Raw genomic sequence first — 14,768 nt, 5'->3', positions numbered from 1 at the left:
CCTCGCCCTCACCATCACTGGCACACACAGGCCTCCCCTCCCCCAGCAGCCCTGAGCCTCTGCCCTCTGCCTCCCTGGGGCCAGGGGTGAGACCCAATCTGGGGCAGTGACACCCGGGCTATTTTGGAGCTGGGCTGGGCTGGGCGGGCGCGGTGGGGGCGGGGCGGGGGCGGGCCCGGCCTTCTTCAGCGGATGTATCCGCCTGTCCTTTCGTCCCCGTCCAGTTTGAGGACCGGCAGGCGTGCGGGCTGCTGGGTGGGAAGCTTGTCGGTCCTGGGCCCCCGGAGGAGGTGAGACCCAGCAGCCCCTGCCGCACCATCTGAGCGCCTCGCCTGGGTGCTGCCTGTTGCCCCCGGGAGAGACAGGTGAGGAGGCAGAGCGCAGGAGGGCTGGGGGGCCAGCCAGGGCCCCTGAGGACGGCGGAGCTGAAGGTCACAGCCCTGGGGGACGGAGGGACCTGGGCTAGAATTTCAGCCAGGCCGCGCTGCTCCTGGGGTTGGGGCTGCAGATTCCAGCCCCTGGCGCGTTGGCGGATGGAGCCAGACCCGCATGTGGGAGGCAGCAGCTGGGGCAGGCGGGGGGCGTCCGAAGCGCCCACCTCCCCTTTGCCTAGTTCCCTGAGGGTCCGGCTGGCCCTGCCCCCAGCCCTGTTGAGATGGATGCCCGCTGACAGCTGGGGCTATTTTGGGCCTGTTGGCTCAGCGGAGGGGACAGCCAGAGGGGCAGTGACACCTGACTCCAGGAAAGAATTTCCCCTGGAGTTTGGGAAGCTGGAAGGCCCGAGAGGTCTAGGGGGAAAGCACAGACTGCAGGAGCTGCCCTTTGAAGTCTTTTCTGGAAGGGTGTGGGGGCAACACAGTGGGGAGAGGAAAGCCGGGGAGACAGGGCCTCTGGGAGGGGGCCGGCCCAGCGGCTGCGAGCCACTTCTCATTCTGGGCTCATCTGGAAAATGGCCCAAGTTCCACCAAGACCCAAGAGTGGCCAAGTTCTGGGAAAGCGAGGGGCTGTAGGTGTGACAGCGGTCAGCCACAGGCTCCCTGGTAGACTTGCAAGGGGGGAGGGTCTTGGCCTCCCGGGGAGGAGCCCGCCAGTGCCAAGATGGGGGCTCCAAGGGGCTGAGGAGCCCAAGCCGGGTCCACAGGTGGGCATCTGAGTGAGGAAGGGGCTTCCCTGAGATGCTGGGGCTCCGGTCCTGGCTTGGTCTCTCCTCCTGAAACGCCTGATACTGCCCTTGTGGCTGTGACTCCCGTGGCCCCAGCTCCCACCATGGCAGGGGGAGGAGGAGGAGACTGTGGATGAACCTGGGCCCAGAGGGGCCTTGGGTGGTCCCCACCCCACACTCAGCTTGAAGCAGGGTGGCTCCAGAGTCTTCTGGCATACCTCGGGCTACCTTGGCCCTGCTGTCCAGTGAGGATGCCTGCCTGGTGGGGGGTGTCAAGGGGGGTCTTGTCTTAGAGCTCCATGGTTCTGCTGCACTGGGAGTGGGGCATGCAGGCCCTGGACAGAGGATTCATCTCCACGGCTTTAGAGGATCTTGGAGTCTCTGCCCACCCTTGCACACCTGCTGAGAGCTGGCTCCCCCTAAGTATGTGCAGAGATGAGACCTCCCCATCCTTCTTTCCTAGGGCCCAAGGGGCTGCCAGCTGTGGAAGTGGCCCCCTGACCCTGCACAGACTTGCTCATGAGCTCAGAGCAGGTGTCTGCCCTCCCACACCTGCTCTGGGTGTGGCAGGGGCAGGGTGCCATGTCCTGCCTTGGGGAACCCCCAGATTGACTGTATAATTCAGGAAGCAGTGGTGTGTTGGGAAGAGATCAGAACTCAGGCCCCTGGGGAACTGGTGTCAAAGTAATTCTTCCACAGAGGGACGCTGAGGCCCAGGAGGTTGTCCATGGAGCCTGGTGGCCACCCGCCCAGGTCCTTCTCAGGCCAAGAACCCAGCCAGGCCATGGGGGAGCTAATGAAGGGGGGGGAGGGCAGTGGGCAGGGCAGAGGTGCTGACTGCACAGTGAGTCAGCAGGCTGGTCCCAGCTTACCTCCTTGAGGGGGATTAAGCGGATTAGGTCCCGAATCACAGGATGGGGAGCTGGAGGGCCTGGGAACCTTGCCCTGTTTGTCCCACGGTGGGCAGCCCCATGCTGAAGGCCCAGCTCCTGGGGTGAAGAGTTAAGGCACTTGGGGACAGCCCAGGGTCCATGGGGCCCATTTGTGCTGGCTCTCCTTACAGAAGCCCGTGTGTAGGCAAGGCCCAGTTTCACCTCACCCACCGGTGCTGGGGGCCAGCAGGATCCAACCTGGAGTTGGCAGAGGCCAGTCAGTCAGAGGCGTTTGGCATTGCTGGTGCCAAACCCACCCCTGCAAGGTGCCCAGTCGGCAGAGCCACAGCCAGTGGAGCCTCACCCTAGACCTGCAGTGACTGGGCTCCAGTCCCCCCACAGCCCCCTGGTTGGGCCTGGCTAGCTGGCCCACCCATTCTCAGCCTTGACATCCTTGACTCTTCTTGCAGGGTTCTCAACTGTCCTCCACAGACACACCATTGACCTTCCCCATTGTGACTTCTGATGAAAGGAGGCAGGCACTCATAGCAAGAGCTTGTGGGTAGCTCTATGTGCTGGAGGGGTGCCCACCCCTCCAGCTGTAGAATTTCCATTCTTTGCTCATTGATGAGCACTCCCCTTCAGGGGTCGAGGGGATGTGTGGTGGGACCCCTGGAGGGGTGAGATGTGACCCAGCACAGTGGCGGGAGGGACAGGCCCTGTGTACTGCACTCTCTGTTGGGGAATGTCCAGTGAGGACGGCTGGACAGCTGCGCGCACAGCCTGCAGGGCAGCCCGAATGCTTGAGTGGGGAACACCACTGAGGAGAACAGGGAGCAAAGGGGGCAGGCCAAGCAGGGGGCTCAGAGGAGAGCCTGCTGGAGTAGAGAACACGTGACCTCTGGTGTGCCTTAGAGAGGACAGGCTAGCTGGGCACTTCATGAGCCTCCACAGCCAGGGTGCAGAGAGTTGCCTCTCTCTTAACTGGGAGACACTAGGTAGATTGGAGTTTCAGGCTCCAGGAAGCACCAGTGTGTGGGGAGACGGACACCTGATGGAATCTGGAGTGGCCAGGAGGGACGGGGAAGGTCCTGGTGGTGACATATAGCATGGCAGAGGCCGCGCAGGGAGGGGAGGCTTGGTGCTGGTGCCGTGTCTGGGGATAGGTGCTCAGCTGGATCTTGAGTCGGGGCAGCAGGCCTGGAGCTGGGACAAGAGGGAGGAGATGCTCCAGCCAATTAAAGAGAGCCCACTTTGGGGGGTGGAGGTGGGGCCAAACTCCAAGGCCCAGAAAGAGGCAAACTGGCACTTCTGGACCACCATACCGTCTGGTGATGCCACCTGCAGGGACGGGGTGTGTGGGAGCAGATGGGAGCAGAATGGGGAGACGTTCACCTGTATTAAGCTGAATTTTCCAGGCGGCACTGGGCCGGTGAAGTAGCCAAGGGGGGCAGAGGCACAGTAGCCAAGCGGGGCTCTGAGCACTCCAGGGACTCATCCCCACCATGCCCTCCCCCACCCCACTCACAGGTTCTCCCGCCTCTGCCCCCACCATGGATCACTCCTCGTTCAGCGGCGCACCCCGCTTCCTAACCCGGCCCAAGGCCTTCGTGGTATCGGTGGGCAAAGATGCCACGCTGAGCTGCCAGATCGTGGGCAACCCCACGCCGCAAGTGAGCTGGGAGAAAGACCGGCAGCTGGTGGAGGCGGGTGGTCGCTTCCGCTTGGCCCAGGACGGCGACCTGTACCGCCTGACCATCCTGGACCTGGCGCTGGGCGACAGTGGGCAGTACGTGTGCCGTGCGCGCAACGCCATCGGCGAGGCCTTCGCGGCGGTCGGCCTGCAGGTGGACGCCGACGCTGCGTGCGCCGAGCAGGCGCCTCACTTTCTGCTGCGGCCCACCTCCATCCGCGTGCGCGAGGGCGCGGAGGCCACCTTCCGCTGCCGCGTGCGCGGCTCGCCGCCGATGTCGGTGAGCTGGGCCAAGGACGGGCGGCGCCTGGGTGTCCTGGACGCCCCTAGAGTGCGAGTGGAGGAGAGCGGCGAGGCGAGCGCTCTGCGCATCCGCGCCGCACAGCCGAGAGACAGCGGCACCTATACGGTGCACGCGGAGAACCCGCTGGGCGCCGCCAGCGCCGCCGCCGGGCTGACGGTGGACGCGGAGGCGGAGGCAGCCAGCCCGCCGGGGGCCTCCACCGCCATGCTCCTGGCCCACCTGCAGCGGCGGCGCGAGGCCATGCGCGCGGGGGGCGCCCCGGCCTCGCCGCCGAGCGCCGGCACACGCACCTGCACGGTGACAGAAGGCAAACACGCGCGCCTCAGCTGCTTCGTGACGGGCGAGCCCAAGCCTGAGATCGTGTGGAAGAAGGATGGACAGCTGGTGGTGGAGGGCCGGCGGCACGTGGTGTACGAGGACGAGCAGGAGAACTTCGTGCTGAAGATCCTCTTCTGCAAGCAGTCAGACTGTGGCCTCTACACCTGCACGGCGTCCAACCTCGTGGGCCAGACCTACAGCTCGGTGCTCGTCGTCGTGAGAGGTGAGCTCCTGGCGGCTGGCACGAAGTCGCTGTGCGCTGTGAGCACAGGCGGAGGTCCCTCCCCAGGCCTTCCATCCTTTCCTTCCAGCGGCTGCTGCCCCTGCCATTGCCCTATCGTGTAGAGAAATACGTGGCTGGAGGTCTTGGCGGCTCTTGCTGTGGTGTTTCATTGTCTTTGTGAAAGTAACGCGCGTGTACTACCAAGTGCTTGTCACTAACACCCGCTCCCTCGGGAGATGGTTGCCCCGTGGCTGAGCCTGCCCTGTCCAGGCTGCGGGTGACCCAGGCTCCCCCCTCTCCAACAGGATGCTGGGGGTGGGGAATCTCCCCATCAGAGCTGGAGGGAGGCGGGAGCAAGGACAGACCTCGTGCTGGCCGCAGGCTGGGCTGGGGCGCAGACTGAACGTGACTCTGGGTCAGTTTGCAGGCTCCTGTCCCTAGCGCACAGGGGCAGCTTGCTGGGGGACTGTTCCTTCTTGTTTCCTAAGACCACCCTCGATGTGGTTGGAGTACCACCTCCACTTTTTCCCAGCTGTAGGATCTCCCGCAGGGCGCTTCAACCTTTGTGTGCGTGTGTCTGCTTCTTCGGTTCTTTTGTTTTGGAGGGAAGTGTGCTGGGGTTGAGCAGTTTTTCAGGCCAGTACTTGTCCAGTGGCCTCCCTGCTGTGTGAGTCTAGCCTCTCTTGGCTGTCCCGGACCACCAGCTCAGGGGGCTGCCCCGCCGTGCTGCTTGCTGTGACTTCACCTGCGTCGTTTCTCCTTTCTTCTCTCTATTCTTGGGGGAAGGGACTCTTTCCTTTAAGTGCTGTTCCCTCGCCACTGGCCTCCCTCCTCTGCTCTCCCCCTACCTCCCACTGTCCCCGCTCCCTGAAGCTCCTCTGCCCTCTTACCCACCCTCTGCCCGCAAAGCCCCTCCAACCCCTACCCTGGCTCCCTGCCCCCACCCCAGCCTTATACCTGCCTTACCCTGCCTCCTTCCCTTCTTGCAGCCTCTTCCCTGCCCCTCTGCACTGCCCCCTCAGCCCCAGCCTCTGGCGCCGCTCCGGCCTGCCCTTCTTCCCCTCCCCGCCTCACTCATCTGGCCCTTCTTCTGCAGAGCCCACGCTGCCCTTCAGAAAGCGCCTGCAGGACCTGGAGGTACCAGAGAAGGCATCAGCCATGTTCCAGTGTGAGGTGCCGACGCCGGACATGGAGTCTGCCTGGTACAAGGAGGAGACGCGGCTGTGGGCCAGCGCCAAGTACCTCATCGAGGAGGCGGGCGCGGAGCGCCGGCTGACGGTGCTCAACGTGTCCTCTGACGACGACGCCGTGTACATCTGCGAGACCGCAGAGGGCAGCCGCACGGTGGCCGAGCTGGCCGTGCAAGGTGCGCGGGCCGCGGGCCGAGAGACTGGGCAGCGTGTGGGTCTCCCGGGACCTGGGCCAGTGACCGAGGCCCTGGGCGGCGGGGCAGGCAGGATCCCAGGACACGGCTGGGTCAGGGAGGGGTGGGGTGGGAACTCTGGACGCAGGGACAGGAAGGAGGTGTGGGTGGGCAGGCCTGTGGGGGTCGCTCTGACCAGCTCTACCCCCTGCCCCCTCGCCCGTGCTCCTCTGCCCACCGCAGGCAACCTCCTTCGGAAGCTCCCGAGGAAGACAGCAGTGCGAGTGGGGGACACGGCCATGTTCTGTGTGGAGCTGGCCAAGCCGGAGGGCCCCGTTCAGTGGCTGTGGAACCAGAAGGCGGTGGTGGCTGGGGGCCGGGTGGCCGTCACTGCTGAGGGCACGTGCCACACGCTGACCATCTCCCGGTGCAGCCTGGAGGATGTGGGTGAGGTGGCCTTTGTGGCTGGGGACTGCCGGACGACTACCCAGTTTTGCGTGTCAGGTAAGGGCCGTGGGAGCACCTGTCGGACGGTGGGGCCCTGTCCCTGCCCACCCGCTGGGCCCTGCCCTGACTTTTCGCCTGCTGCGGGGAGCACCGTGCATTGTAGACTGCCTAGGTTGTTGGGAATGCCTAGGTTGTAGATCTGGTTCTGTGGGGTGCGTGATTTGTCTGATCCTCCTCCATGATGGTCACACTAGGTGTCTGCAAAGGGCGAGTCCTAGCGCTGACACTCCCCCCCCCACCAAGAAGCACAGCGTGTGGGGGAACATTGCGTGTGTTCTCTTTCTTGGCCTTTGGTGCTGCGACCAGCTGGCACAGGATCAGCCTTTTGCTGGGGCCAGGGGTGTGCCCCTGCACATGGGTCTCAGCACCCTTGGAAGGGTCCTTGTGCTTTGCCTTAACCATCATCCAGCCCAAGATCCCAATGCACAGAGAGGGTCAAGGCTGAGAGCTGGAAGGAGTCCCTTTCTAGGCCCTATGGACAGCTCATGGTGACCCTGGGCCAAGTGTAGCCTCTGAGGCCCGGGTACTTGTTCCACTGCAGACAGAGTAACGGTCACCAGCTGAGACTGGGGTGCCGGGCCCGCACCATGGTCTTGGGCTGGCAGGCCCCTCGGGCTGTGGCCATTCTGGACCACCAGGGCAGTGCTCCCCATCCCCCGCCCCGGGAGGGCTGGGAGTTCTGTCACAAGAACTTTTCCCTACTGTGGTATTGGACCCAGGGCTTGGGGAGGGGGTTCCCAGTTTGTGACATGGGCCCGTCCTCTGCTTAGCCCCCAGGAGGCCGCCCCTGCATGCTCCTGAAGCCCCCGTGGTGAAGGCCCGGACAGAGAACTCCGTGACTCTTGCCTGGTCCCCACCACCCCCCGGGGACCGCCCTGTTGCCATCGAGGGCTACCTGGTGGAGAAGAAGAGACTGGGCGCCTACACCTGGAGCCGGTGCCATGAAGATGAGTGGGTGACCACGCCTGAGCTGACTGTGGCTGGCGTGGCCGAGGAGGGGGAATTCCAGTTCAGGGTGTCAGCGGTGAACAGCTTTGGCCAGAGCCCCTACCTCGAGTTCCCAGGAACTGTACACCTGGGTAAGTGCGGAAGGCTCTCTTCTCTACGGCACCCTGACGGCGGTCTGTGGGGCCATCTGCCCCTGAATCGCCCAGACCTAGAGTGTAGCCCAGTGTTGGAGAGGCCAGCGTGGCTCCTGCCTTCTCTTTGTGCTAGGGGGCGGGCCCAGGATCCTCATGCTATTGAAGGCTCTTTGGTGGGAAGGCCAGGTGACCCCAACACAGGACTCAAGCCCCCAGGAACTGTGTGTGCCCACCAGCCCTAGGGCACGGGGCTACCCACTGGGTCGTGGGAGCTGAGGGGGATCTTGGGTAGCTCTGACTTGTTCTCACTCCACCCTGGGTCTGGCTTTCACTCCGGGTCTCCATGTGCTTGCCCAGTGGACTTCCTCGAGGAGGGGTTATTTGGGGTAGGCTTTGGAGGGGAGGTGGGGAGGGGCCCAACTACCTCCTGAAGCTCTCACTCCACAGCTCCCCAGCTGGCTGTGAAAACGCCTCTGAAGGCAGTGCAGGCAGTGGAAGGCGGCGAGGTGACCTTCTCCGTGGACCTCACCACGGCCTCATCAGGGGAGTGGTTCCTGGACGGGCGGGTCCTCAAGGCCAGCAGCGTGTATGTGATACACCGGGATGGCACCCGCCACACTCTCACCATCCGCTCGGTGCCTGTCAGCCTGCACGGGGCGGAGCTCAAGTTCGTAGCTGACGGCATCGAGAGCAGCATCCGCATGGAGGTCCGAGGTAGGGACCCTGTCTTGTGACCCCAGGGTTTCCCCAGGCCACGTTTCCTTGAGGGATAGGGGTGGGATGGAGTCCCTGCAGTCTCAGGGATCCTGGGAGATCTGTTGTGGCTTTCAGAGCAGCTGGGTAATGTGGGGCCAGGCAGTGGGGTGTGCAAGGCCGTGCAAGGCCACTAGATGTGAGTGGAGGACAGTCTAAAGAGTCCAACGGCGCCAAGCTTCAGTTCTGTGATCTGTGCCCCCACCGCTTCCCTCCCCTCTCCCCTTCCCCTCTTGTTGATTCCTTCTCCTACTCCCCTTCTTGTCCTGTGTCTTCTTTTCTTGCCTCTCGGAGTCCGTTCCCCCATATCCGGCTCTTCCTCCTCTATCCACTATCACTTTCTGCCCCCATCCCCTTCCGCCCATCCACACCCTGCTGTCCACGCCTTCATCCCTCTTCCCCACCCTCCTCCTCTGGTCACTCTCCTCCTTTCACCGCCCTCTTCACTTACACCCGCTTGTCACCTGCCTGTGACTTCCAGAGGCCCTGGAGCTGACGGCTAAGCGTCCGGCACCCGCGGCGGCGGCTCGGGAGGTGCTGGCCCGGCTGCACGAGGAAGCCCAGCTCCTGGCCGAGCTTTCGGACCAGGCGGCAGCCGTGACATGGCTCAAGGATGGACACACGCTGTCTCCCGGCCCCAAGTATGAGCTGCAGGCCTCAGCCGGGCAGCGGGCACTGCTTGTGCGGGACGTGAAGCGAGAAGACGCGGGCCTGTACGAGTGTGTCAGCCGCGGGGGCCGCATTGCCTACCAGCTGTTGGTGCAAGGTGACACGAGTGTGTGTGTTCCTCCTCCCCTCAGCTCTGGATAAGCCCTGAGTGGCAGGAGCCACTGTCCTCGGCCCCCGTGGGGAAGGTTGGAGGGGGGAGCAGCTCTGCCAAGCCCGTGGTGGGGAGTAGGATGGGCTCAGGTTACCCTGTGGGAGGTCAGAGGTGTGTTGGGGGTTGCTCAGCCCACCCCGTGGAGACAGTGGGGGAATGGGATGGTGTCAGGTGACCACGTGGGGAGGGCAGAGGTCCGGGCAGCTCTGCCGACCTTCTGAGGAGGCTAGGCGGTCAGATCACCCCTGAGGGTAGGGTGGGGAATCAGGAGCCCGGCCAGCCCCGGTGGGAGGGTGGGGGCAGGACCTCTGCTCAGTAGGGGAGGGCGGCACTTGGTGGTTGAAAGTCAGCCGCGCAGGCTGCTCGGTCTCCAGGTCTGGGCGAGGGCTGCTGTCTACCACGATCCTGAGGCACGAGCGTCTTCGTTTACTAGCTGCGTGGGCACGTGTGTGGTTAGGGCTCTGTCAGCCCCCTGAGCTGCCTGTGTGCCCTTGTAGGCCTCACACCCTCTTTGCACAAGGACACGGCTGGTGGCTATGTGGGTGCCATGGCGGGGAGCCCAGCCCACTTGGAACTGGAGACCTCAGACGCCCATGTGCACGCTCCCTGGTACAAGGATGGCATGGAGCTCGGCTGCTCCTGCCGACACTTCTCCCAGGAGGATGTAGGCACGCGGCACTGGTGGTGGCTGCCTCAGGCACTGTGCAGGATGAGGGCACCTACTGGTGCTGAGGGGATGAGGACTCTGAACTCCTGACTCTGTGTCTGTGGTCAGTGACCTGCCTTCCGGGCTTGGTTTGTGGGGAGCAGTTCTGGCTGCTTCCAACTGTGTTGCACTTGCAAGGCCAAGCTCTCTCATTTCATTCCTTCTGAGAATACTTGGGAGTAGGGGTAGTTAGTCCTGGATTTGGGTAAAGATACTGCCCACAAAATATAGGTATGTATATATGGGTGTACATATATATGGGAAGAATACAGGTTTGTAGTATAAAAAATAGGAAGGAAATTTAAAACCCATCCCTTCTTTGTAAAGATGAGGAAATGAGGCAGAGCAGACCTAGAAAGGGTTAGAAGTGTCCTTGGAAAGTTAGGTTTGGACCTTGGTAAGTCTGAGGTCCTGGCTCTTTCTTGACGCCATTGAGGTCTCTTGGCAGATTCTCCAAGTCCAGCTCTGCCCCATCCTGGCTTTCAGGAGGGTCTCTGCCTTGTCCCTGATGCGTCCTTCCATCTGCACACAGGCCGTAGGGCCATCTGCCCATCAGGAGCTCTGAGGCTGCTTCCCATCATACCCACGAGGGCTTGGAGTACCTGGACCACCTGTGTCCGTGGAGGGTCCCCTGTGCAGCCCCTAATCACAAAGGATTTTCATGGTGGATCTGAGACTTCCAGGTCTAGAGCACAGCTCTGTCATGACTCCAGGACTTGGAAAACCTCTCTTGGGCAGAACCTCTGACTGTGTATCCCTCCCGGTCCCTGGAGTCCTCATGGTGTTTTCCAGGGAGCAGCCAGCCCTGGGGGAGGTACAGGCCGAGGTGGGGCCAGTGCCACCCTGAGCTATGAGGTGGCCAGGCCCAGATGGAGATGATGTGGTACAAGGGTGGCTAGGAGCTGAGTGCAAGCTCAAGCATGTGCCTGGAGGCCAAAGGCTGCACCTAGAGTCTGGTAGTGCAGCAGGTAGGGAAGAGAGATGCTGAGGAGCACAGCCGTGAGACCAGGGGCCAGAAGGTCTCCTTCCACCTGGGCGTCACAAGTCAGTTGATGAAGCAGACATACAGCCACTGAACAGCAACAGGCCTGGAGGAACCATTTCAGTGTGGATGGTGGCAGTCCCAGCAGACTCAGCAGGTCTGTGTCCGTCAGTTACACAAGTAGCCCTGGAACTTAATGGCCCAATGGAGCAATCCATGGGCAGGAAGGAATTCAAGCAGCATCAGTATGAGTGGCTCATCTCTGCACTACATGGTGTTGGCCAGGACAGGAGGATCCAGTCTGCCTTCGTCTGTGTGTCTGATGTCCCAGGGGGCTGGCTGGGATGGCAGGCCTCTCTCTTCTAGTAATGTTGTCTGTCTGGGACCATGCTTTTCTCTCTCTTTGTGACGTCTCATTCTGAAGGCCTCTTTCTCCATGTGCGTGGCCTGAGCTCCTTCATATAGTGACAAGGTTCCCTTCAGGGAATAGGAGATGCTACAAGGTTTGTTAAGGGTTGTTTTCACCAGCCCCAGAGCGTTACATTCTGCATGTTCTATTGCACAAAGCCAGACATAAGGTCAACCTAGTTCCAAGGGATTGGAAAAGAAGACTTTGCTGTTAATGAAGGGTGCCTGACTCATTCGGGACAGTTTCTTACAGTCTACTACAGGAACATGGCTCTGTCTATCTAGATCTTTCTTGAGCATGGGATAAAGATCTTTCTAATGCTTATTGCCTCATGCTTACAAGATGGCTTCCACAGCTCCAGCCATCATGTTCAAGGTGGGAAGAAAATGTGAGGACTGTGTGTGTGTTTGTTTTCTTTCCTTTTTACTACTATGTTGTAAATGGTCACAAACTCAGCAACTTAAAATAAGGCCCGTATGTTAGTTCATAGTCCTATAAATCAGAATTCTATGGATCTGGATTCTCTTTTCAGGGTTTCAAGCTCTGGAATCCATGTGCCATCAGGCTGAGTTCTCTCAGGGTCTTTTCCAAGCTCATCCAGGTTGCTAGCAGAATTCATTTCCTTGTGATTCTGGGCTGTGTTCTGGCTGGCTGGCCCCTAGGGGCTGTTTTTAGGTCCTTTGCCACATGGCAGCTAATGTCCACTCATGCTTATGCTTAAAATCTCTTTGGCCAGGAAGCGCCCCCTCCATTGTAAGGTCTCACCTGATTGGGTCAGTTCCAACCAGGAGGGTCTCCTTGTTGGTGAGTGAGCTCATCGTCAACTGACGTGGACGCTAGCTTCCTTCTGCAGAGTTTCTGCACAGCTGCACCTGGAGGAGTGTTTGGGGGAGTAGCTTAAAGAGGGGCACGCACACTGTGGGGCAGGGATCTCGGGACAGTTCAGCCTGGCACAGGGGTCACTGGCTCGTTCCTCTCCTCAGAGAGCAGACACTGTCTGAGGAACCCGCAGCAGAGTTTCCCGATGCCCCCAGTGTTGTCTGGGTCCGATAGCCGTGCCTTCCAGGTTCAGCAGTGTGACACTGAGGGTGGTGTGGCTGCCCTGACTCTGCTGAGGGGCCTGTCTTGCAGGACTGGTCCGTGCCCACACCAGCATGACTGTATCTTGATTTTAGACCCTGACTTTGAGGCAGGCTGTGGAGGGATCAGGGTGTAGACAGGGTCAGACTCACCCTGGCTTCTTAGGAGCCAGCTGACCTCAGACGAGTTGTCAGTGTGTAGCCCCGTGAAGTTCATGTCTGCCTGGAAACTCAGAATGGGGGCTTAACTGGAAATGGGGTCTATGAAGATGACATCGAGGAAGGCATCACAAGGTGAGATAACCGTGGATTAGGATGGGCCTCGAAGCCAGTGACAGGTGTCCTTTGAGAGAAAGAAGAGGAATGTTGGCAATACAGAGGCACAGAGAAATGGCCAGTGACAGTGAAGGAGGAGGTTGGGCTGATGCAGTCACAAACCCATGACTGACACCAGAAACTGGAAGTGCCTGGAAAGATCTGCCCACGTTGCCTCAGGAGGGAGCTCGGCCTGCCCACACCTTTATCCCAGACTTCTGGTGTCCAGAACTGGAAGAGAACCAATTCCTGTTGTCTTAAGCCCCCTATTTGTGGTCATTTGTTCTGACCATTCTAGGACCTCATACACTTGCCTCCCACCCCCATTTTCTCATCTTTTCGGTCAGTTCAGTTGCTCAGTTGTATCCGACTCTTTATGACCCCATGGACTGCAGCATGCCAGGCTTCCCTGTCCATCACCAACTCCTGGAGCTTGCTCAAACTCATGTCCCCTTCTCCTGCCTTCAGTCTTTCCCAGCATCAGGGTCTCTTCCAGTGAGTCAGTTCTTTGCATCAGGTGGCCAAAGTATCTTTGCGGTGAGGGGCAGTCATCAAACTACTGGAGCTGTCCTGAGGACACCCTGGAGGAGTGGTGTGGGCTGGCGCCCTCAGCACTGCTGGATTGGGATTCTGGGGGTGAGGTCGGTCAAGGGAGGAGGGCGGAGCTTCCGTGGAGGGCCAGAGGCCCAGGCATCAGGGCCCCGTGTCTGGTACTGGAGGATGAACCCAAGCAATTCAGGCAGGGTGGCACGCCACCGAATGTGCATCAGGGCCTCCAGAGAGTTCTGGACGGTGATGTGGGGACGTCTGGGCTTGGCTCCGGATCCTGTTGGATAGTGTGTGCTCCTGTGCCTGAGTCCTGACGCTCTCGCTTGCAGTGGGGCCCCAGGGAAGCCACATCATTACTTTGTGTGGTATCAGTTTTTCACCTGTATAATGGGCATAATGAGGCCCACCCTGTTTGAGGGCTGTCCAGGGAATTAGGTTGAGATGGCACTTGTCAAGGGGTGCACATAGCACCGAATCTACACTGTTCTGCCCGTCCCCAAATTATTCCTCTGGGACACGCTACTCTAAATGTGAGAGAGAAGCTGTGTGTCCACAGGCTTGCATGGCTTTTTCACATTTGTCCACTTGAGTGATAAGCCGTGATGCCCTTTTGCATGGGCTGTGGAGTTCTTTGTGACTGTGCAGAGGAAGCCCTGTAGGCCTCCAGAGTTTTATCCCAAATTGGTGGTCATTGCATAAAACTTTTCTTTAAATCGACTCCTTGAAAAAGTTAATGTTGCCCATCTAAGCCCTCCTTAGCAATGGTATCTGTGCAGTTTGGATTTGTTGTTCAGTAGCTCAGTTGTGTCTGACTCTTTGTGACCCTGTAGACTGCAGCACGCCAGGCTATCTTGTCCTTCACCATCTCCCAAAACTTGCTCAAGCTCATGTCCATTGAGTCGGTGATGCCATCCAACCATCTCATCCTCTGTTAGCCCCTTCTCCTCCTGCCTTCAGTCCTTCCCAGCTTCGGGCTCTTTTCTAATGAGTCAGCACTTTGCATCACGTGGCCAAAGTACTGGAGCTTTAGCTTCAGCATCAGTCCTTCCAATGAATATTCAGGACTGATTTCCTTTAGGATTGACTAGTTTGATATCCTTGCAGTCCAAGGGACTCTCAAGAGTCTTCTCCAGCACCACAGTTCAAAAGCCTCAGTTCTTCAGCGCCCAGCCTTCTTTATGGTCCAACTCTCCATACATGACTACTGGAAAAACCATAGCTTTGACTGTATGGACCTTTATCGGGAAAGTAATGTATCTGCTTTTTAATATGCTGTCTAGGTTTGTCATGGCTTTTCTTTTGAGGAGCAAGCAGTATGGATTAGAGAGAATAATTCTGTTTTCTTCTGATATTTGATTTAAATATTTAAATTTACACTCAACTGTTGAGACAGGTTCCATTTGCTCTGATTCCATTGATGCCCTGCCATCCACTTCAGAGACTTGGATTAATGTCTTTAGCCCAGGTGAGGAGAAGTTGGGAACTGGGGTTCCTCGGTGACAGAGGGAAGTCTAAACTGTTAGTTCCCACCAAGAGAGTTTGATGTACTATAAGACATGCAGGGCTTCTCATGCGCCATTAATTTCAGTTCCTGCGTTTTTCTTTGTCCCCAAGCATTTTTACATATAAAT

At 59.5% G+C, this 14,768-nt stretch overlaps 1 protein-coding gene across 1 annotated transcript in view; it reads left to right on the top strand.

Moving 5' to 3' along the window:
* Positions 1-234: 234 nt before the first annotated feature.
* The window catches only part of OBSCN (obscurin, cytoskeletal calmodulin and titin-interacting RhoGEF), a 226,432-nt gene continuing 211,898 nt past the window's right edge, over positions 235-14,768 (top strand). The window contains exons 1-7 of the mRNA XM_065917289.1: positions 235-365; positions 3,565-4,572; positions 5,669-5,938; positions 6,179-6,439; positions 7,213-7,521; positions 7,972-8,238; positions 8,759-9,043. Of these exons, the coding sequence (XP_065773361.1) occupies positions 3,588-4,572; positions 5,669-5,938; positions 6,179-6,439; positions 7,213-7,521; positions 7,972-8,238; positions 8,759-9,043 (2,377 nt within the window). The 5' untranslated portion in view covers positions 235-365; positions 3,565-3,587. The remainder of the gene's footprint in view (positions 366-3,564; positions 4,573-5,668; positions 5,939-6,178; positions 6,440-7,212; positions 7,522-7,971; positions 8,239-8,758; positions 9,044-14,768) is intronic.

This window comes from Muntiacus reevesi, chromosome 1 (assembly GCF_963930625.1).
Source record: "Muntiacus reevesi chromosome 1, mMunRee1.1, whole genome shotgun sequence".
Classification (NCBI taxonomy): domain Eukaryota; kingdom Metazoa; phylum Chordata; class Mammalia; order Artiodactyla; family Cervidae; genus Muntiacus; species Muntiacus reevesi.
The sequence above is the reverse complement of the archived record's forward strand: the minus strand, read 5'-3'. Positions and strand labels throughout refer to the sequence as shown.